Raw genomic sequence first — 24579 nt, forward strand, 5'->3', positions numbered from 1 at the left:
GAGAATCTGGTTTCTCATGGTCTGAGAGTCCTATAGGTGCCTTTTGGCAAACTCCAAGCGGGCTGTCATATGCTTTTTACTGAGGAGTGGCATCCGTCTGGCCACTCTACCATAAAGGCCTGATTAGTGGGGTGCTGCAGAGATAGTTGTCCTTCTGGAAGATTTTCCCACCGCCTGAGGAACTCAGGAGATGTGTCAGCGTGAGAATCGGGTTCTTGGTCTCCCAGACCAAGGCCCTTCTCCACCGATTGCTCAGTTTGGCCGGGCGGCCAGCTCTAGGAAGAGTCTTGGTGGTTCCAAACTTCTTCCATTTAAGAATGATGGAATTTCTAAATGCACTGTATACGTCATTGGCATTTTACACCAGACTACAACTTCAAGGACACCACCATATAAGCAGCATATGAGAATGACCTTGAACCGATCTTTGGATGCTCCAGTGAGCGGTTGTGAATAGAAGCTGTGGTGATTTAACGCTGGACTGCAAAGTGCCTTAATTTAGCAGGAGTTTGTTTGATTACCATCATCAACCATGTCTGTCACTTTTCATAAACATATTTTATATGTAAAAATGTAAAGACTATAATTTCTACAACTTACAGATTTTAAGCAGGTAATTGTCAGAGATGAATGAAAGGTATTTGCCTTTCCTTCAGACTGTAAAGCCAACCGCCATACAAATTTATAGAAGGACATGACTTAAATCAAATGAAGTCTTACCTTTGGCAGCATCTTTTGAACTTTGACCTTCTCTTTGGCCTCTTTAAGAAGGGCTCCTCCTCTGTTGGAGAAACGGTTTGGATCATTGGCCTTTTTCTGCAAAGGGAAGTTTCAGTAATAGATTATACATTTTCTTGTCAAATTATATAGAATAACAAAATTAGCAACACACTGAACTTGTATCAGAAAATGAGCAGATTGTTGTCTAGTATCTACGGTCGATTTTTTGTTGTTGATGCAGCAAATCTAAAACAGATCACATTAGGGCTGACCCCATTTAGTCAACTGGTTGATAGGCTATTGGTTGACCATCAACCAGTCAACTACATGGGGTCAGCCCTAATGTAATCTGTTTAGGATTTGCTGGAAACAAAAACAAAATATTCAGTGTATTCGGGAAAGTATTCAGACCCCCCTTTCTACAGCTTCTTACGTTATAGCCTTAATCTAAAATGTATTAAATAATTTCTCTTCAATCTACACACAATATCAAAGCAAAAAAAAAWRWTTTTTGTTGAAATGTTTGCAAATKTATTAAAAATGCAAAACTGAAAGTACTGTTGAAGCAGCTTTGGCAGCAATTACAGCCTTAAGTCTTCTTTATGACGCTACAAGCTTGGGACACCTGTATTTGGGGAGTTTCTCCTCTGCAGATCCTCTCCAACTCTATCAGGTTGGATTGGGAGCGTCGCAAAAGTTATTTTCAGGTCTCTCCAGAGATGTTCGATCGGGTTCAAGTCTGGAGGTAGCCAGCTATAAGTAGAGTCTTGGTGGTTCCAAACTTCTTCCATTTAAGAATGACGGAGGCCACTGTATTCTTGGGGACCTTCAATGCTGCAGAAATGTTTTGCCACCCTTCCCACAGATCGGTGCCTCCACACAATCCTGTCTCAGAGCTCTATGGACAATTCCTTCGACCTCATGGCTTGGTTTTCCCCCTGTCAGGTGTTATATAGACAGGTGTTTGTCGAGTATCATAAAGCATCTGAATACTTAGGTAAATAAGGCATCTTTTTTTATTTGTAATACATTTGCCCAAAATTTTAACAACCTGTTTTTGCTTTGTCATTTTGGGGTATTGTGTGGAGATTGATGAGGAAAAATTATTATTTAATCAATTTTAGAATAAGACTGCAATGCAAAACAAATGTGGAAAAGGAGAAGGGGTCTGAATACTTTCCGAATGCACTGTGTGTGTGTGTGTACATAAAACCATTCAAAAGTTTGGGGTCACTTAGAAATGTCCTTGTTTTCCATGAAAACATACATGTAATGAGTTGCAAAATGAATAAGAAATATAGTCAAGACATTGACAAGGCTATAAATAATGATTTTTAATTTAAATAACAATAGTCTCCTACAAACTTTGCTTTCATCAAAGAATCCTCCATTTGCAGCAATTACAGCCTTGCAGACCTTTGGCATTCTAGTTGTCAATTTGTTGAGGTAATCTGAAGAGATTTCACCCCATGCTTCCTGAAGCACCTCCTACAAGTTGGATTGGCTTGATGGGCACTTCTTATGTACCCGGTCAAGCTGCTTCCACAACAACAAAATAGGGTTGAGATCCGGTGACAATGCTGTCCACTCCATTATAGACAGAATACCAGCTGACTGCTTCTTCCCTAAATAGTTATTGTAACGTTTGGAGCTGTGCTTTGAATCATTGTCCTGTAGGAGGAGGAAATTGGCTCCAATTAAGCACTGTCCACTGAGTATGGCATGGCATTGCAAAATGGAGTGACAGCCTTCCTTCTTCAAGATCCCTTTAACCTTGTACAAATCTCCCACTTTACCACCACCAAAGCACCCCCAGACCATCACATTGCCTCCACCATGCTTGACAGATGGCGTCAAGCACTCCTCCAGCATCTTTTCTGCATCTGACGAATGTTCTTCTTTGTGATCCGAACACCTAAAACTTAGATTAGTCTGTCCATAACACTTTTTACCCCCAATCTTCCTCTGTCCCGTGTCTGTTCTTTTGCCCATCTTAACCTTTTTATTGGCCAGTCTGAGATATGGCTTTTTCTTTGCAACTCTGCCTAGAAGGCCAGCATCCCGGAGTCACCTCTTCACTGTTGACGTTGAGACTGGTGTTTTGCAAGTACTATTTAATGAAGCTGCCCGTGAGGACTTGTGAGGTGTCTGTTTCTCAAACTAGACACTAACATACTTGCCTTATTGCTCAGTTGTGCACCGGGGCCTACCACTCCTCTTTCTATTCTGGTTAGAGCCAGTTTACGCTGTTCTGTGAAGGGAGTAGTACACAGCGSTATACGAGATCTTCAGTTTCTTGGCAATTTCTCGCATGGAATAGCCTTCATTTCTCAGAACAAGAATAGACTGACGAGTTTCAGAAGAAGGCACTTTGTTTCTGGCCATTTTGAGCCTGTAATCAAACCCACAAATGCTGATGCTCCAGATACTCAACTAGTTTAAATCAATACAACAGTTTTCAGCTGTGCTAACATAAATGCTAAATGGTTTTCTAATGATCAATTAGCCATTTTAAAATGATAAACTTCAATTAGCTAACACAACGTGCCATTGGAACACAGGAGTGACGGTTGCTGATAATGGGCCTCCGTACGCCTATGTAGATATTCCATTAAAAAAATATATTAAAAAAATGCAGTTTCCAACTACAATAGTCATTTACATCATTAACCATGTCTACACTGTATTTCGGATCAATTTGATGTTATTTTAATGGGCATTTTCTTTCAAAAACAAGAACATTTCTAAGTGACCCCAAACTTTTGAACGGTAGTGTATATATCATTTTTGTACAAAAAAATAAATAAAATACATATGGTACACGAGACACCGTCTGATTCACGCCAGTCTCAGTGGACTAGTCCATTGCGGTAGTATCACCAGTAGTACATTTAGCATTCTAATCTACAACATTTGTTTAATTTCTATTAATGCAATCAATATATTATTATTACTGTCTTTTACCTTTCTCATTGTCGGAGTGGACACGTTGTTTAAGGACCACACAATCTAGGCTACGCTTATGAGGAACAAGTTTTGKTTTAGTTCATACCACTAACGAGTTGTCAATTTATTAATTGTCTTTTGTTTGTAGCTCTCCTATCAATGTTAACTGAGGACGGACACCGGATTATGCAGAGAAATAGGCCTAGGCTACCTGGCCTGCGTGCAAATGTAGGCCTATAAAACGTGCCCATTTGGGGATCTGATAGTATTTCTGATTGTCTTAACTCACCACCACTGTGGAACTTGTTATTGTTTGTTGGTTTGGCAATGCCACTGTCAGCCAGAGAAATATGCTGAGAAGGATTATCCCCACAGCAAGCAAGGTACTTGGAGTCAAAAAGACAGGCCTGGATGAGATCTTTAAGGTCAGGGCCCTCCGCAAGGCTCACAAAATCATTTTAGACCCAAGCCACCCCCTGTACCCGGACTTTGAACTACTCCCCTCTGGGCACAGGTATAGGGCACCCCTCAGCAGGAAAAACAGAACCAGACAATCATTTGTGCCAGGTGATATCCCTCCTAAATAGCTCGGGCTAATGTTCCTATAGACTCAGTAAGGCCAGCAGGCTAGTCTTTAAAAAACATTTTTTTTATTGGTATGTAACTGTTATGAAAGTTGTATTGTCAATTTTGTTTAGTATTTAAACGCCACTTTAAAACATGTAAATGACACTGCAACAACATTTCCCCATGGGGACAATAAAGTCAGTAAGAACTTCTAGGTCATTTTTTCTTCAACTCAAACAGCAAGTAAACAAAGTTTGTTTTTACATCCATTGAGAAAGACAATAGCTCCTCAACTTAGCCTATTTGAAAATTTTTCCAGCTCTTTCAATAACCACTTGTGCTGTGATCCGGTGGAAACGTTGTAAAATAGGTCTACCTGATTACTTCTCATCCCTTGCGCAAATTGTCTACAACTGTGCGTCCACAGCCGTGTCTGTCTGGAGCTAATTGGTGTGGGAAACTGAGGGCCCACAATATTTTATTCAATATTGCAAGTTTGCTAGCGYGAGCTTCAGGCCGGACCAAGTTGATACAATGTTCCTTGCAGACAAACCATGCATAGCCAATGTTATTTATAGGATATTTATTTTTAGTCAAGATATTTTCTATCKGCAGGCTTCTACATTTTAYTTGTTAGCTTTATGTAGGCTATTTTATGTCTACAGGCTATTACCAGCAACTTCAGGAGCTTAACTGCAGAAAGCCAGCAGCAAGGGGAGGAGGGTAGGCTATCGCTATCTCTGGCTCCCTCGAGTCATTTGTGTCTTAATTATTTCATCACTGTGCTTAAAACATAAGACAAGCTCATTAGCCTACATATAGGCTAGTTGATTTCTATATAGGGAAAAATACACCTTTTTAAATTTAAACCAATCGATTGGTCGAAAGAAGTCAAGATCTTTTGTTGTTGCGGACAGTCCTAGATGACATGCACCAAGTAGTGCACAATTTTACAAAATGTTGCAATTTCATTCACAAACATAGCTTGACCGCAAATACCAGCAGTACCTCAAAGTCCTGAAAGAGGGCCCAGTACTTCTCCCATCTCTGCAGGGCCTCCAGTAAGGGCTTTACCTGGTCGTAATATTTCTTCACCTTCAATAGCGCAGCATCATGCAGCGCCAACAACTCCTCTGTGAAGTTATCTAGGGAAAAACAGATTGGTTCGATCAGTATGTATGTGTATTTTGTCTGTGAGAGTGAGATTTCATAGTGTTGTTCTACTCACTGTCACAGAAGTGGGCATTGAAGGGTTCCCTCTGCTCAGGGCCCAGGTTGCACTTGTCCCAGAAGGTCACTAGTTCCTGTCTGACCTTTTCAATCACATCCTCCAGCTTGGTCTTCTGCAGGTCTGTCAGACGGTCCACCTCCCCCTGCCACTGGACCGGACAACATGTTCAGGTTAAGTATGAAGAAAAAGGAAAACAACGCTCAGAAACAGTGATACGAGGAGGTACTATAAGAAACACGTTTTCCCTCAGTGGTCCCCAATGAACATTACCCGGGTAAGGACTGTCGTCTCAACACTGTGGGGTACTAGCACCATCTCTGTTCTGTTCCCTTGTTAGCTAAGTCCGGGGCAACATTGTAGTCATAGTGTAAGGTTTACTGTTTTGAACAGTGGTGTGTGGTATGCATGTGAAGCGTTGTCCAACACAGTGGTGAAGGAGGAGAGAGTTCCAACCTGTGTGATTTGGTCAGAGAGGGTACCCTGCACACTCTCTTGGAACACATTGCAGTCTTGCTCCAGCGCATCCAGACGATTCCACAGGCACATGGATTGTTCTTTCAGCTCAGCTAGAGTATTTGTCAGTGATTCCTTCTTGACCTCCATCTACACAAAAGGACACAAATACTATTGGCCCAGACCTAGAGGTCACATCAGATACAATAAAAGACTACAATATAATATTTAAGTAATCATTAGTAGAGCGGCTAGATTATTTTCAGTACCTGGGAGAGCAGCAGTTTGAGGGCTTTGATATTTTCATGAGTGAGCAGGAATATATCCTCGTCGTGGCCCACAGACTCTTTCTCCAGGCTAGTCTCTGGTTCATGACCCATCTCCTCCATCAGCTTCCTGATGTCCTCACGCAGACCTGAGAACACCTTTGCACGACTCTTCTACAGGATGGAGTGACAAGAGTTTAGATTTTTTTCTCCAAAATACGAGTAATGAGCAGTTATGACAAATGTACAGTTTTGAATAATAATGTTGCTTTTTAAAGACAATAGGAAGTTCAACATGACATTCACACTAAACCCAAATCTTCAACATGGCCTGCAGCCATTACAGTACCTTTTCCTCGCTGAGGGTCTGGATGTGCTCCCGGAGCTCCTGTAGCTGCGTGCGAGATGGCATGCTGCCAGTGGGGATGTAATAGGGGGTGACRYACAGCTCCACACACAGTTCCTTATCCTCCTGCTGCAGTCCGTGTAGCTCCTTCAAACGCTCCACCTTCTCCTTGGTCAGAACCTCCACACGCAGACGCAGGTTCTTCTCAATCTGGAGGACTGTCAGGCCCTCCTCCATCTGACAGGTGGACAAGTTGGAGACCAGGAGGTTAGTACAAAGGAAGGGAAGGAGTCAAGGAAAGGAAGCAGCAAACAATGTTGTTGAGGTTGATTATAAAAAGCCTTAAAGTACCACTTACTTTGTTTGGATCCATTGACATTTCCAGGCACAAGGTATCCAGCTGTTTTTGAAAAGTGATGATATTGGCCCGGATGCGGTGCTTCAAGGCTTCCTCCTCAGTGATCATGTCATTCAAAAGGCCCTTAGGAAAATARTGTCATAGAGTTGGTTAATTAACTACTTGACGAGGATTCAGTAACATGCAGTTCATCTGAATATACTGTTTTCTAAAGCCTCACCTCAATGTGTTTCTTCACCGTCTCCATTCGCTCCACCCTCTGTTCCTCCATAATGCCTATGCTGTCCCAGATGCCCACCAGCCTGGCCATGGCATGGTTTATACCCGTCACTAGCGAGAAAGCCAGGGCTTCACTGCAGAGATGAGTGACAAGACAATCACATTTGGTAACTTATGCTGGCTAGGTAGCCAGCAAACATATAACTAGTTATTTTGAACACTTTGTTCACTGCCAGAYTWGCTCTGGTCCAAGCGCATGCGTTGGATCTGCACTACAACGGATGGACCATAATAACTAGTTTGGCGGTTCAGGCAGAGAAAGGTTCGTCAGCAAACATTACTCTAGCAACRTCTTTACTTTGGCGAGTAGCAGAAGTATGTAAAAGCCTGTCAATATTAAGGTGGAAATCCATCTAGGGGTGAATGTAAAAATAACACCCCGGACCAGCGCTAACACACAGTTGGCTATGATACCCTTAGTATCAAAGTTTAGCGTTAGTCCTCTGTTAGCTAGCTACCAGCGGTTTGAACATTTCCCCTATTTAAGTCATTTAGCAGACGCTCTTATCCAGAGCGATTGCCCCTATCTCGGGCAATGCTGCAATGTCATTAGCTATTTCTATTGCGAAAGCAACTTCTAATTGTAATCAACCAAACATTGATGCAGCTAACTTTAACTAGCTAAGTTAACTGGTACGACCAAAGATTTTGTATAACTGTGGTGCTAACTGTCTGTACTAACGTTAGCATGCTTTAGCAAGCCAAGTCAACTTGAACTTACCTCCTCCGACTTGACATAGTTTCCCCTGACAACAATAAAGGAAAAATAAGTAGCTGTTGAAGAATATCAATTATTTATACAAAAAGACGTAGATGGCTGGCTAGTTTCATTTGTCACTACAGCGGTGCGAAAGCAGTACCCTTTCAGCTGCTTGTGCCAAAAAATTCAAAAAATATGTCCTTGTTCAAGAAGCGCTGTAATAGGCTATTCACTCACCAATGGCACTCCCATTTTCTCACTTTGGTCAGGAGGCTCTCTGCCGCCATCAAGTGGACAGTAGACTACATTGCATTTTCACTTCAGTACTACAGAAAGTAAGTCAAAATACTTTTATAAAATTACGCCACACGCCATATCAATGTTATTTGTTGGTAGAGGTTGCTGATTCGATGGATACACATTAGTCTATGCATTCAATCATGTTGAATAAAGAGTCAGGAAAGCTCACATTGTAATCAATGTCTGTAGTGCTCTGGAGTGATGTTTGAACCTGCAATATGAAAAGTCAGCATAATTCATGCCAATGATCAAAGTAAACGATTATTTCTGTCAAACTGACACAGCAAATTGTGAAATGACTAAACGGTAGTAAGCCTGTAATGGCTGAGCACAGAGGAATTGTTCCAATGCTGCATTCTGTTATGTTGCCAGTTAATCATTGACACCCGCTGTCAAGTGAATTGGCAACTGAAAAGGACTAACATTCAATATAACTTCATAGTCTCAAAATCATTAGTAATTTAAATTACACATAGCTAGTATTGTAGTAGTTTATTAAACAATGAATTTACTTATACTTTATACAATACCGTTGTTTCTATTGATAACTAAGATGCACAGTATATAAAAAACATTCAACCACCAACAACTGTACAAAGTAATATAAAATACGATTTTAAGAATAATTTGATAAGATACCAAACTTTAAAAGTTCATCTGAAACATCAACTTCTATTGTAAATCTTTAGATACCAGCGCCTTGTTGGGATAGAAACTGGAGTTTGTGTGTTACAAAATAACTGGTGAAGTCACCATCAACATATTATGGTGAATCTGTCCTGGTCAAACTCAAAAGGAAACATAAAATAGATTGATTCTCCCTTGATTAGTAATTGGATGGTCAATCATAAATCCCCTATAAAACATCCAGTGGATAGCATTATCACTGACACATTCATCACTGTACAAAAGCTTGCTAGTTTGTACAGTGATGACACCATTAGCATAATAAACAAGATCCTTCTGTTTAAGCTAGAGATATTGTTTTTTTGCATGGGCTGCGTCTCAATCCACCTGTGTTGGTCTTCCGCATCTGTGGTGGGAGGWGGCAGAGTTACAGCGGTGTTTGTCCGACCAGGAGACATCCCCCCCAAAATAATCTGAAGTCGGTGCCACTGATGTGCCAACTTCTGTCTGTAGCGTCCGAATGGTTGACCCCACCATCGAAAGCTGAGTCTYTCATGAACGCGTACATGTTGGTTGTTTAAAATCAAATTATACCTACAGAAACCTGAGACCTTCCTCCTTCGACAGGAAGAAGGGGGCGAAGGGCACAAAGCTTCCAAAGCATTTAAAAAAAAAAAATTATCGAGCGCATGGGGGAGAAGAGAGTGCTCATCACGGAGGCAGACACCAGCGAGGGCACAGGCACATGGCAGACACTTTCATTACAGGAATCATGAGGATAATGCACTTTACTGTTTGACCAAATCTTAGGTTTAGCCGCGCAAATAGGACGTTTTGAGTGAGGTGACAATGTACAACTTGCTCTTGCTACGTTTATAAACACCTTTCCGTTTTTTACAATCCATGATCTTGGCTGTATAACTTATGACAGAGTCGGAGAAGGTCTCTTTGCTGATGCCACGTTTGACCTTGAATGTGASTTTGCGTGACCTCAGCCCAGCCGATCAGAAAAGCGGGCCGGCCCTTGCCCACAGAATAACCAAAGGCACATTTGATAGAAATGTGAGTTATAGATTTGTCATTCTTATTGAAAGCAAGTCTAAGAAGCAGTAGATCTGTTCTATGAGCGCCATTTCTATGCTTCCCGTTCTTACATTTTGTTTTTGTGTCTTTTACTTTCGGTTTTATACACCAACTTCAAACAGCTGAAAATACTTTTATATTTTTGGTTATGGAAAATATATTTCACAGATTGTACAATGATTCTCTACACTATACTTGCTTATTTTGTCACAAACTGAAATTAGGTGAACTATTAGAATTTTAGCAACCAGGAAATGTTGGTGAGATTTCTGCTTAGTACATCTTTAACCCTTTACACCTATATGGATAGTTTCTAACAGAAGAAATATAAAAAGTATATGCATGACCATGGTATCAACTGAAAGAAATGATCAGACCAAAGGTGAGAACACAACAGTTCACCTGACACAAGACCAAACAAATCCAAACATTACGCTGTTGATTTCATGTGCGTTTTACATTTACTGTAGTTTTCGCTGCATTTGTTGATAACGAATACACTCAGTACCATGATACGAATATTCATGGCAATTTTGGGGTAGGTGCAAACATTATTACAAGGGTTTGAGTGAGAGGTCTAACTGGTGTCTTCAAGTGGACACACACCTCTCCAAACTSTGCACAGTACCTAAGTMATTTCAATGCACTTTTATGACACAAGGAAAGAGCCTTCGACTTAAAGGTGCTTTTTTGAGGGCTCCTAGCTTTGCCGTTGAGGAACTGAAGCAAGCACACTTACAGTGTTTTGTTTGGAACACAGCCCTGCGTCCCCACCATCACACAATTACTGTTGTTGTTCCATTATAAATCCCAATCTGGGTCAGGTGGGCATCATTTGAAAGCTTGTTCTATTGCCAACATGACTAGTTATAAAATATGATCTTACAGTGTTCGGCTTTCACAAGGCACTTCAGACAAACAGATTGTAATTTTGGTGCGCATAGAATGGAGTCATTCAAGTGTGTGTTCCGCAGCAAATTTTCTTCACAATATGACAAACATTCTGTTCAGGACAACCCAGGGTATGACGCTTGTCATCCTTGTAACTGTACATCAAATATAGCTATCATAATTGTTGATACTGTAAATTACATCAGTTTTCAAATATGGAAATGTGAAGTGAACATTTGGACTTATGGGTGTGTGGTTTGCTTGTATGACATCAAAGCAGTATTTATTATAATCCTCCATGTGTCATCTGTCAGAACACATCGACTCCTCTCAATTTACAGCATCCCCTCACTCAGACCACAAAAATGTTGCTTAACTACTAGCCCAATTATCAGGAGAGATTGGGGGCATCTTTTTGTTGTGCGTGGTACACATGTTTAGAACGACTGTCTGTTGAACCCCACACAGGGCTGTAAAGTGAGCTGTAAAGTAAAGAGCTTGAGTTCTGACATTATATATAGTACATTACTGTACATCCACTGCATTCAGATGTAGGTGCTTATGAGTGACCAAATCTGCCCTTTTCAACCTGTATAGGGGATGACAGRGGCTGTGAGTGTGAAGGGCTACCAGCCCCATGGACCGCCGGMGATGTCACCTTTTTGATTGTTTTATTTGATATAAAAAAAATGTTGTGTGTGTGTCAATTTTGACCAAGCCACCCAACAAAAAAATTGTCCAGCCTATCTCGCATTTTCCAGAATTGCYAGATGGCCAATCCATCCCTGACCAGAGCCATTTATTTACATATCCATTTATTTGGATATATACGGCTCTGGTCTACACCAATGAGTCACCAATAAATGTAGATGTTGCCCTGTCATTGGCAAATTGAACTGCAGCGTGTACAGTATAGAATGACAAGCGTTCCATGTCTTTGTCAGCCTTCCCAAAGAAAGAGCCTTGTCTGAGAGAATCTACGACCGTTGTATTACAGCTTGCTAGCAGCACTGTGACACCCACCTCCTTATAGTCTTTAATGATCCCTTTGAAGGTTTGCATCCCTGTGGAGTCTACGAAGGGCATGGCAGAGCAGTCTAAGATGATAGTGTGGAAGTCAAGTTCTCTGGACACCAGCCCTACATTCACCTCTCCCTTAGTCTTGTCGTCTCTCCCGGCTTCCTTCGCTGCCATTTTTTCAGATTTTTTCTCTGCTTCCATCCTCCTGGTCATCTCCAGGAAGGGTTCCACGCCCACGGCCTTGTACAGCGACTTCAGGAAGAAGTTCTTGTTTGCATAGTAGAGCGGGGCCTGGAAGCGGAAGATCTTCACTTTAGGGAGGGACATGAGGTTTTCATACTCCTCCAAATCCTCGTAGTAGACAGTGCCATGGACCTGTCCCAGCAGAGAAACCTTGGGCTTCTGGGTCTGGACGATGATACAGAGCATAGAGAAAACGACCCCAACCACCAGCCCCATCTCCACACTGATCAGAGCTGAGGCACTCATAGTCACCATCCAGACAACAGCGTCCATCTTACTGACGCGCCACTTACTGGGCACGTCTCTGAACTTTCGGAGAGCTCCCCTCAGGCTGACGATGATGATACAGGCCAGGACGCACTTCTGGAGGGAATAAAAGAAGGGGGCGAAGAAGAGCAGGACCAGGAGAACGACAAAGGCACTTACAATGCTGGAGACCTGAGTCTGGCAGCCCGTGGAGTCTTTCACCATAGTCTTAGCCAGGGCAGCACTGGTGGTGAAACAGTGGAAGAAGGATGGGATAATGTTACAGAAACCAATGGCCAACATCTCCTGGTTGGGCCGGACGGTGTAGCCGTTCTTCTTGGCAAACATCTCAGAGAGGGAAACCGTGAAGGCAAAGCTGATCACAGCCAGTGGGATGGCATCGAAGGCCACCCGGGGCATCARMCCAAAACTGGGCACCTTAGGGGGGATGAAGCCTGTGGGGATAGCACCAGAGACACTGGAGTCGTACCGTCCGTGGAAGTCTACAAAGTGGGACACCAGTGTAGCGCCCGCCACCACTACCAGCTCTGTGGGCAGAGGGATCTTCAGACGATCCTTGTAGCGATCTTGGAGCTCCTTCCCCAACACCAGGACGGAGATGCAGATGACGCTGGTGATGAGGTCACAGTAGTTGGTGTTCTGGATGTTACTGAAGATATTGATCCAGGTGACCACCACAGTGCCGTAGCCCTGGTGGCGAGGGATCTTGAGCCCCAGTAGGTACTTGGCTTGGACGGTGAGGATGGTGAACGATGCGCCTGTGGCGAAGCCGTCCAGCATGGGAGCAGAGAGGTAGACGGAGACGAAGCCCAGTCTGAACACAGCCATCAATACCTGGAAGGAGGCAACCATGTTTATCAGATAGTTAATTTAATCTAATCTAAAGGTCAATATTCAGCACAGTCATCTTTGATGTGAGGTAATTTATGATGTTTAGGACATGGGTTATCAAGTCTAACTGATTTACATATGTTCCACTACATGTTGAAATCTGTTCCACTACATGTTGAAAGCAATTATGAGAGTGCTGAATCAATCAGAGTAGTTGAAACTGTACCTGGTAAATCCCAGCCAAAAACGTCAAGGCTGCTGCGATGCTGATGGCATAACATTCTTTCCCACACTCCATGCCGAAGGCGCCTATTGTCAGGTTGGCGGCTGAGCTGTCTGAGTCTCCTGTTACATTTAAGAATCCATCTACGGTGGCTGCTTTGGTGTCATCCAGCTCGAACCCTGCCATATACACCTCTCTGTCCACAACCTGGCCCACCATGAGGCTCATAAGACTGAAGATGCCCACAGACACGTGCCTGGAGGTCCCCATGAAGAAGTAGATGATGTTGGCGAAGAAGGAGGTGTAGAGGCCATAGATAGGGTCCACTCCAGCCAGCAGGCAGTAGGCGATGGCCTGAGGGACCAGGATGATGCCTATGATGAGGCCTGACATGAGATCACCCCAGATATACTCTTTCAGCTGGTACTTGGGAAGCCAGAGCACCACAGGGAAGAACCCAGTCAAGGTGTTCTTGACCCTGGGCACAGAGCAGGACAGGCTACGGCTCAGCTTGGTCTTCAGAAGGGTCATGGGCTCTTTCCGCTGCCGGACCCTCCGCTCCAGGTAGGGAACTTCTGTGACCTTGGCTTCCTCCATGGCCTCTGAAAGGAGTGGGTTGTGGGGGTGGTGGTGGGGTGCTTAGCTGAGCTCCTGGAATGAATCAGACAGAGAATCTTCACTCATCATGACACTCTTTGATCATTAGATAGTGTGTCCTCCCCGAAGGAAACAATGATTAAACACCTTCCCAACTAGCATTTGAATTCAAGGGGTGTTGCATTACTCATAGTTCTCTCGTTAAACTTTGATGCGTTTATTATATCATTGAAACTGTAACAGAGGTTCAGTCAAGTAGTGATTTAGTGAAAATGAAAACATTGAAAAGAAATAAACATGTCGGGATCTGTGAGAGATTACAACAGAGTAACTGTTGTTACTTTGACGTTGTCTGCATCTKGGTCTTACCTGAATGGTGATAACCGTGGCAACACTTACTCAACGACCACAGTGAAAATGTCTTAGGCAACCCATCTATCAACCCATCTCAGATTGCCCCTTAATTCAAAGACAAACGCAGACAATGTATTGACAAACATTCTAAAACTCCAATATATTTTAAATGCGACCTAACCGGAAATATCAAGCATCAAAGCATGCCTCTAATGATATCAGTAGAAAGAAAGAAATTCCTACATTTCCCACTGTGGACAGTCTGAACATCTCTAGATTGAGATGAATGAGTGATCCAGACATTCACCATAGAGCTCATCATGTCTTATCATGTCTTCAGAAGCCTAAACTATGCAGTAGATAACTGTCCCACTGGGCACACACTGGGTGAATCAATGTTGTTTCCACATCATTTTAATGAACTTAGGTTGAACCAACGTGCAAAAGACGTTGTGCCTGGTGGGATGATAACCCTTTACGGTAGCAGTAAACAGAAGATTAAGTCTTATCGTTGTGTCCCATCATAACCTCATTACAGCTGTCTGATGGGCTTTGATTCCTGMTTCTTCTTCTTGTACCAAAGTCAACACCCACCCCTCATGTATTAACTGCACTAACGGGACTCAAATAGTAATAGCAATTTTAGGTCAAAAATAATTTTTAGACCCTCCTCTAGATGCTCTATGTTTACCTGTCTTAAAACACATTAAATGCATGAAATGGCACACATAGGTTACAAACGTAGGCTACTTGTTATTCTACCAATGTTCAGGCTGAGGCAAAACATTAACTCACCCACACTTCGTTCTGCCAACCCAAAGAGGAATGCAAATTTTGTGTCAAAGTTCTGTAGTCAGGAACATGTAACCTACAGGTACACCTAAAAATAGTCACCGCTATCAGTGTTCTCCCTCACAGCCAACATGTGAGTGTCACATGCTCTCTCTCTACTTTTCTCTTCTCCTGTCTCTCCTGTCTCTCTGGCAGTGTCATACACATGCCTCTCTTGCTACCCCGGAGTAGAATGACAAAAAGGGTGTTGTCGCAAGTCTATGTTGGATGAGTATAGCGATAAGGGCGACCCTTGTCCTGACACTGATCATTGCCATAGGCTGGACAGCGTGGGGGGGTGGGGCCAATGTCTCCTTTTGGGTTGTCCATAAAGTGGAAGCAAGGCCTCCCTTGGCAATCTAGTTAGGTTCCGGGCAATAGGGTAACAAAAGTCAATCGTTTACTGGCTGGTGTGGCTTATCTATCTGTTAATATTCAGACCTAACCTGGGATCTGGTTAATTTTCGAACTGAAACTGAAGAAGAAGGGTCACAAACGGAAACAGAAGAAGAAGGGTCACAAACGGAAACAGAAGAAGAAGGGTCACAAACGGAAACAGAAGAAGAAGGTCACAAACGGAAACAGAAGAAGAAGAGTCACAAACGGAAACTGAAGAAGAAGGTCACAAACGGAAACTGAAGAAGAAGGGTCACAAACGGAAACTGAAGAAGAAGGGTCACAAACGGAAACTGAAGAAGAAGGGTCACAAACTGTTAACATGCAGTAGTTCCAGTTGACACAGTGACCTGGTTTGGTGATTGTCTTACAACACAGCAATAAGATAGGGGTTCGTTCACTATTGACTTGACACCAGATTACTGATCCCTGTTCTCAGTTTATTATGTATTACATACATTAATACATCTGTCATCATGTGTCAAATATGGAAATGTACATGTTTTTTTAGAACTAGATTTTATTTGCATTTGACTGAATGTCCTGTTTCCAGAGGCCTAGGGTTTAGTAAGGTTTGCCTTTAAAGGTAAATACGTGTTCACACATTCTTTTTTACTTCTACATTGCATATTAGTCATCATTAATGAACTACTAGATTATGAGTTGTGTTCCTGGTTTCTAGCTATGTCATTGGCTAAGACTTAGCCAATTAAGCCATGGAGCACATCACTCCAAATTTGCTATATGAAGTCCCATTGTGCTCAGTGTTATGGTACAGAAATCGATCTGTGACTAGCTAATAGTTCCTGTCTCGTGACCTGCAGTGATGTCAYATCTGTGGACCCAATATTAAAGAATGCCCTAGCTTGAAATCACATGTGAAATCCCATTGTGATGTGGCATGACTCCAGGGTGGGATCACAAGACAGACTGTGTGTCGTCTGGTCTTTCCACTATTGTGCCATGAGGGAGAAGTTGTACAATGGCCCTTGACATAATATGCAGATGAATTAAGTCAAACGTTGTCCAGTGAGGTCTTGTGAGATGTGTGTGAATTGATTTGTGCCAGGTCTTGGCATACACCATAACTTATCACTCTGTTTGACCAGTTTAGTTGAAACATACCCTCCAAAAGGTCTGGATCATCAATATGAAATAGAAGCGGTGTAAACATAATAAACTACATGTATGGAGTAATCTTTGTGTGTAGAATGATATTATATAGCCTTTTATAATGGAATAGCTTACATGTAAACTAAAGAGGGCTTTTTCACTAATCAGTTATTCACTTCGTCTAGGTTTTTGCTTTGTTTGGCTGTGTGTGAATGGCACCATTGTTGGTGGGCTGAAGACGTTGCATTCTAACAGGCTTCAGTAGAGTAACAGTACTAAATTACTGAAATGTGTATATTGTTATTGTTTCATGTGCAACACAAGACTGCTCATCATCAGTTTGTATACCATTCATTCCAGACCAAAAAATACCTATTGAAAAACCTATACAGTGTATTTGGAAAGTATTCAGACCCCTTCACTTTTTCCACATTTTGATACGTTACAGCCGTATTCTAAAATGGATTAAATAGTTCCCCCCCCCCCTCGTCAATCAGCAATGACAAGGCAAAAGGAGGTTTTTAGAAGTGTTTGAAAATGTATAATAAAAAAAAAAATGAAATATCACATTTACATAAGTATTCAGACCCTTTTACTCAGTACTTTGTTTAAGCACCTTTGGCAACGATTACAGCCGTGAGTCTTCTTGTGTATGACGCTACAAGCTTGGCACACCTGTATTTGGRGAGTTTCTTCCATTCTTCTTTTCAGATCCTCTCAATCTCTGTCAGGTTGGATGTAGARCGTTGCTGCAAAGCTATTTTCAGATCTCTCCAGAGATGATTTATCGGGTTCAAGATCAAGGCCACTCAAGGACATTCAGAGACWTGTCCTGAAGCCACTCCTGCATTGTCTTGGCTGTGTGCGTAGGGTCGTTGTCCTGTTGGAAGGTGAACCTTCACCCCAGTATGAGGCCCTGAGAGCTCTGGAGAAGGTTTTCATCAAGGATCTCGCTGTACTTTGCTCCATTCATCTTTCCCTTGATCCTGACTAGTCTCCCAGTCCCTGCCACTGAAAAACATCCTCACAGCATGATGCTGCCACCCCCATGCTTCCCCGTAGGGATGGAGCCATGTTTGCTCCATACGTGATGCTTGGCATTCAGGCCAAAGAGTTCCATCTCCGTTTCATCAGATCAGAGAATCTTGTTTCTCATGGCCGATGTGAGTAAGACTTTTAAACAGGTCAACATTCACAAGGCCGCAGGGTCAGACGGATTACCAGGATGTGTACTGCGAGCATGCACTGACCAACTAGCAAGTATCTTCACTGACATTTTCAACCTCTCCCTCTCCAAGTCTGTAATACCAACATGTTTTAAGCAGACCACCATAGTGCCTGTGCTGAAGTCCACTAAGGTAACCTGCCTAAATGACTACTGACCCGTAGCACTCACGTCTGTAGCCATGAAGTGCTTTGAAAGGCTGGTCATGGCTCACATCAACACCATCATCCCGGAAACCCTAGACCCACTCCAATTTGCATACCGCCCCAACAAATCCACAGATGATGCAATCTCTATTGCACTCCACACTGCCTTTTCCCACCTGGACAAAAGGAACACCTATGTGAGTATGCTATTAATTGATTACAGCTCAGCGTTGAACACCATAGTGCSYTCAATGCTTATCACAAAGCTAAGGACCATGGAATTAAACACCTCCCTCTGCAACTGGATCCTGGACTTCCTGACGGGCCGCCCCCAGGTGGTATGGGTAGGTACCAACACATCCGCCACGCTGATCCTCAACACGGGGGCCCCTCAGGGGTGCGTGCTCAGTCCCCTCCTGTACTCCCTGTTCACTCATGACTGCACGGCCAGGCACGACTCCAACACCATCATTACATTTGCCGATGACACAACAGTTGCCTGATCACCGACAACGACGAGACAGCCTATAGGGAGGAGGTCAGAGACCTGGCCGTGTGGTGCCAGGACAACAACCTCTCCCTCAACGTGATCAAAACAAAGGAGATGATTGTAGACTACAGGAAAAAGAGGACCGAGCACGCCCCCATTCTCATCGATGGGGCTGCAGTGGAGCAGGTTGAGAGCTTCAAGTTCCTTGGTACTCACATCAACAACAAACTAACATGGTCCAAGCACACCAAGACAGAACCCCTCATTCCCCCTCAGGAGACTGAAAAGATTTGGCATGGGTCCTCAGATCCTCAAAAGGTTCTACAGCTGCACCATCGAGAACATCCTGACTGGTTGCATCACTGCCTGGTATGGCAACTGCTCGGCCTCCGACCGCAAGGCACTACAGAGGGTAGTGCGAACGGCCCAGTACATCACTGGGGCCAAGCTTGCTGCCATCCAGGACCTCTATGCCAGGCGGTGTCAGAGGAAGGCTCTAGAAATGGTCAAAGACTCCAGCCACCCTAGTCCTAGACTGTTCTCTCTGATACCGCACGGCAAGGTGTACAGGAGCGCCAAGTCTAGGTCCAAGAGGCTTCTTAACAGCTTCTACCCCCAAGCTATAAGACTCCTGAACATCTAGTCAAATGGCTACCCAGGCTATTTACATTGCCCCCCCTCCCCTCTTTACACCACTGCTACTCTTTGTTGTCATCTATGCATAGTCACTTTAATACCTACATGTACGTACATACTACCCCAACTAACCGGTGYCCCCGCACATTGACTCTGTATCGGTACCCCCCTGTATATGGTCTCGCTATTGTAATTTTACTGCTGCTCTTTAATTACTTTTTACTTTTATCTCTCATCCTCATCTATATTTTTTTGTTTTTGAAACTGCATTGTTGATTAGGGGCTTGTAAGTAAGCATTTCACTGTAAGGTAAAATACCTGTTGTATTCGGCGCATGTGACTAATACAATTAGATTTGATTTTATCAATTGAATTTACCACAGGGGATCTCCAATCAAGGTGAAGAAACATCTCAAGGATGATTCATGGAAACATTAATCATGTTTGAGTACAGATTTGAGTCTCATAGCAAAGGGTCTGAATACTTTTGTAAATAATGTATTTCAGATTTTTTTTGTATATATTTGCCCAATTTTTTTTTTGATGTTGTGTTGTGTGTAGATTGATAAAGATKTTTTTATTTATTTAATCAATTTTAGAATAAGGCTGTAACTTAACCAAATGTGTAAAAAGTCAAGGAGTCTGAATACTTTCCGAATGCACTGTATATGTGAAAGACATGAAGAGAGGAATACAACATGCTGATGAAAAAATATATTTTTMAATTGAACATTGAAATATATTATACAATTAATTAATAAGGCAATACTTTGTTTTATAAATGTGTAACTATATAGGACGCATACTATAAATTATAGATATGAGAGGATGACTACTCCGTCTCTTTAAATACACCAGAGTCGGGGTGTTGTCTGATGTACTATTCATTCTCAGTCTAGAAATGTATCCGTTTTATCTGCAAAAGCCCCTCTCCAGGGGTTCATCTGTGGCTGCATAGAACCAGTCAACACAGTGTAGAAGGAGAGGGGACTCACTCTGATATAAGGAGTGTGGAGGCTGGTGAGAGGATACAGTAGCCATGCCTCCTCTTCTGAGATCTTCACTGTGCTCACACACAGGCCTGATTCAGTACAGCCGGATGGAGCAAGGGATGATGGGAAGAGGAGCCTCATTCTCATCCAGGGCCCGCTCATCTAATCCTCCAATCAGAGAAAGAGAGAAGAGGGGATGGGGGATGGGTTTGTGGACTGGTTCATAACCATGGAAACTGAGGCATCCATTCACTGATGGRACTGAGAGTCAGTGTGATGGGGTTGAGTGATTGAATGCTTTCTCCAAGGCACAGAATGCTCATAAACTTTGTTGAATGTGCTATGTAGGTTGTTAAAGATATATCGCTTTTTCTAGGACATATCGCTAGCACTGTTACTTTGTCAAACGTGTCACTGCCAAGTGCCCTATTATCTCCCCAGGAAGGCTGCCTCAGCAATGACATCCAGGTGTTCTATTCTACTCTATTGTTGGGTCCTGTTTGCAGTGCTGGCTGGGACTTTTTTTATGCCAGTTCACTTGCGTTCATAGTACATGTGGTGTGAGAGTAATTTAAAGTCCTTTACACATTAACCTCCTTTGAAGAGAGTTGATTTCTTTCATCAGCATGTAAATGTTTGAATAGGATTAGTCAGAGAGAGTGGGAAAGTAACCTATTGGCAACCCTCTCATCCATCTGAACATGTGCATCCAGGTTCACAGCAGGTAAACTCTTGGCCTTGAAATCCACACTAACTGAGTGAACCAGAGCTTGGCTTGAGCAGCAACGTTGAACGTTGAACGTCCCTTTGATCCAAACAAGATTGATGGCATCAAATTAATGAGACATTTATGATCCTCTAAAACTGATAGATTTCTGCTGTGCACATGACATAGGTGTCAACTCCCATTAACTATAATGGAATTATATGGCCAAATAGTGGTTCAACCTTATCAAGAGGACAGGAAACATGTTATAAATTATTCACACACTGTTACCAGTATTTTGACATCTGCCCACTGACGATAGGAACTTTTTATCCAGATCCTTTTGCTTACTTAGGGGTTTTGTCTTAGCAACATGTTCTGATCTTTACATACTTTTGTCCCATTAATTAGAATCATACATTGACGTACTTAAGAAGAGAGATACTTAGGTGCAAAAAATACTTTGGCTTGCATACAATTACATTTTCTAACAGCCAAGATCATTTCAACTTGTTTAATGGGAAAGTAGGCTTTTTTCCCAGCTCAAATGTCCAGGGTCATTGTCGTTGTAAAGTCCCGTTGTCCGCGTTATATTGTAACCATATAATCATTTGTTGCTACATCGAATACCTTAGGTCTATGTAGAATGCTGATTCACACTAAGTTCAATCGGTCACTAATTTCGTTATGGTTATGGAGTTGTGCATTTAAGAGTGTGAGCAGTTGTTTGGGGAAAAATAATGCATACCATACAGGTTTGATGCTATTCATAAAACAAATATTTTCCATATTGCACATCATTAATTCTTCGCCACGAGTGTGGTAGTTCCACTGGGTGGTGAAATGAGAATACCATGTGCCACTAGAGGGAGCAGTATCCTATCTTGAGTGCTCATCACCACCACTACTGTTGAATAGTACAGGATGTTGGAAGAGGCAATGGAAACCATATGGCAATGCAATAGGTTTTTGTGAATGTTTACTTTATCTATATATTCTTAGGATATAACTATTCATCAGTGGGTGATCACTGATCATGGTTTGAATATAACCTTTTGGCTAAGTCCAAGAAGAACGCAGTGTATTTGTAAAGACACTCTCAGGCCAGATAGGTCCCCAGATAGGCCTCTAAGCCTTTATAGTGGAACTGGAACTGACAGTATTTTAGCAACATGAAATCTTATTCAAATCTGTCATATACACCCCCAGGAAGAATATGACTATTTTTGATTACATTTTCTGACAAGCGAGCACTTTGATATGGTCATGTTCATGTTTTCATAAATTCTTAGAATGTTTGGGAATAACATACACTAAGGTATTTGTGAAAATTGTACAGCAATATAGAGTGGGAAAGCGGCCGATCTCAGATATAAAAAGCATCTTGACATTATCTACTTTYTTTTAGACTAGCATTTAGTTTTCAGCAGCGGAGATTTGTTTAAACCTTGCTSTCTGTCTCGTCGACATTTGAAACATCGTTTCAATATTCAACTCCAGCTGTCCCATAGTAATGAACGAGTCTGGATGAGACAGACAGACAGGCAGCTTTTCTCAGCTAGTCGAAATCCTGAATAATTTTTATGGAAATAAATGTCAATARAAAACAGGTACAAGTACAGCTTGTTTGCAGTCTTTCTAGCTCCAGTTTAAAGTGATTGTGTTCGCTGTGTTGTTGRCTAGCTCCTCTGAACAACAGTGTCCTGACGAGAGAGCACATTTTCTATGCGAGTCATTAGCTCATTCTTATGGATGTATCCAAATAAATGTCACTAGAAAACAGCTTAAACAAAGGCAGCTACTTGGTTGTTATTCTGGCTGCACTGTTTGAGGTGACTGTAAATTAGCCGTAGTTGGCTAGCTAGTAAGCAAGGGATAAGAATGTTACCAGCCAGTATAGCAACAGAACATTTAGATCGAACGACTGTGTCGCGTCCATAGATACAGAACAAAAAGACTTAGCATCTGGGTGAATAGATTTATGCAAATACCATTGGAGTCCTCTTAAATTTCAGTCGTACTGATCAAACAAACATAAAAAGGTAGGCTATCTTTCCCTATATCCACATCAACAAGATCAACAACTAAGGCTAGCCAGAGCCAGATGAGCTCAAATCTAACGAAGGAACATTAGATAAACCCTCTCAAACTTTTTCAGATAGTTAACCATCAAAATTTCATTGATAAACGATGGGGAATAGTAAGTAGCTTGCTCGTCCTGCAGCTTACCTGCCAATGCATGCTTGTCCCAATCAAGCACCAAGCTAACTGGCTAAAGTTGGCTAGCTTGCTAGCTAGCTACTTCCTGACACAAATGAGAGAACACCTCACTCTGACCATTTTACTAGACCTAGCAGAGCTGGTTAGGCTGTTTACATGTAATCTAGAGTTTTCTTGACTAACTATAATTTTTCTCTCCCATGTTTACTGACGCCGGTCATATTCAGCAGGTGTTGCGCTTTCATAGATTAATCAGTTATTCTGCGCGCGAGAGTGCTCTGAAATCGGAGTAGATAGCCAGAGTGTTACATCTGCACCTGCCACGTCCTCTACTGCTCATCCTGTCTCCCTAACCTGCCGCCACTCCCCCAGTGCTCTCTCCCTCTTTCTCTCTCTCTCTCTGTGTGTGTGTGTGTGAAACTTCTTTGCTTGGTTTTCCTCCTCTGACTGCCTCCCTTCCCAAGTCTCTCTCCAGCTTTTTGTTAAAGCTGAAAAATGTGAGTTCCATGCCTCCTCTTTGTCTTTCCTGGGTTATATTATTACACAGGGCTGGTTACGTATGGATCCCTCCAAGGTCAAGGCAGTCACAGTKGCCTGCGCCTTCAAACCTGAAGCAGCTACAGTGTTTCCTGGGGTTTGCAMATTTTTACAGACGTTTCATCCGCAACTACAGCCATCTGGCAGCACCTCTCACCGCTCWCACCTCCACCTCCACTCCGTTCCACTGGATCCCTKAGGCAGAGGCAGCTTTCCTGGAACTCAAGCACTGCTTCACTTCCGCTCCAATCCTCACCCAGCCAGACCCAGAACTCCAGTTCATCRTGGAGGTGGATGCCTCCGACACTGTGATAGTTGCTGTTCTGTCTCAACATTCTCTCTCTGATCAGAAGCTCCACTCATGTGGTCCTTGAAAAACTCCTCTAGTCCAGCAATATGAGTCTGCCAGAGGTCATTACGCTGGATGGGGATGGAGGCTTTGGTGGTCCACATAACGAAAAAGTAAAAGTCCCTTCCAATGATTTGGAGCTGCCCTTGGACCTGGTGCCAGTAAGGATGGTCTTCCTGGAGGCGGTAAAACCCTCCCTCCTCCTGGTTATAGAAATAGTTTGACTTCACTGCCTCGTCAATGGTAAGTTCCCTTGCACCATAGGGACACTTGACCTCCACCACTGCTGTGGTGCCCAACAGACCATCCGGTGAGGCACCCAGGATCCTGGACCCCATAACCCAAAGCCGTGACTCCAGCACATCCATCCCTGTAGCCATTTTGAATACCTTGATGCCCTCCTCTTCATGATCGGTGCCCCACTTTACAGACAACACCCCCATCCAACGACTGTGATCTGAGGACCCTTTTTAGCAGCGACGGAGTAATGAACTTGGCCCTAACCACTGCTCCAAAATTGCTGGCTGTCAACCTCCCTCTCTTCATGGTGTGCCAGTTGGGGTTGATGCACTGTCCTACTGTTGCCTGCCGTATAGCCTCCTGCTGCTCGACTGATAGCACCATGCCAGCCAGGAT

At 42.9% G+C, this 24579-nt stretch overlaps 2 protein-coding genes across 2 annotated transcripts; both read right to left on the reverse strand.

Annotated features, from left to right (window-relative positions):
* Positions 1–684: 684 nt before the first annotated feature.
* On the reverse strand, positions 685–8059 carry LOC111961390 (protein regulator of cytokinesis 1). The gene is made up of 9 exons (XM_023983612.3): positions 7888–8059; positions 7108–7240; positions 6888–7010; positions 6533–6766; positions 6187–6357; positions 5918–6067; positions 5462–5612; positions 5242–5378; positions 685–816 (listed from the first exon to the last, which is right to left on the reverse strand). Exons 1-9 carry the CDS (start codon positions 7902–7904, stop codon positions 700–702), a joined length of 1233 nt encoding a protein of 410 aa, XP_023839380.3. The 5' UTR covers positions 7905–8059; the 3' UTR covers positions 685–699.
* Positions 8060–8643: 584 nt separating this feature from the next.
* LOC111961391 (sulfate transporter) lies at positions 8644–15334 on the reverse strand. Its single transcript, XM_023983613.2, has 3 exons — positions 15098–15334; positions 13355–14002; positions 8644–13131 (listed from the first exon to the last, which is right to left on the reverse strand). The coding sequence occupies exons 2-3, from the start codon at positions 13946–13948 to the stop codon at positions 11608–11610; spliced, it is 2118 nt and encodes a 705-aa protein (XP_023839381.1). The 5' UTR covers positions 13949–14002; positions 15098–15334; the 3' UTR covers positions 8644–11607.
* Between the last annotated feature and the right edge of the window lie 9245 nt (positions 15335–24579).

Source organism: Salvelinus sp. IW2-2015, linkage group LG4q.1:29 (assembly GCF_002910315.2).
Source record: "Salvelinus sp. IW2-2015 linkage group LG4q.1:29, ASM291031v2, whole genome shotgun sequence".
Classification (NCBI taxonomy): domain Eukaryota; kingdom Metazoa; phylum Chordata; class Actinopteri; order Salmoniformes; family Salmonidae; genus Salvelinus; species Salvelinus sp. IW2-2015.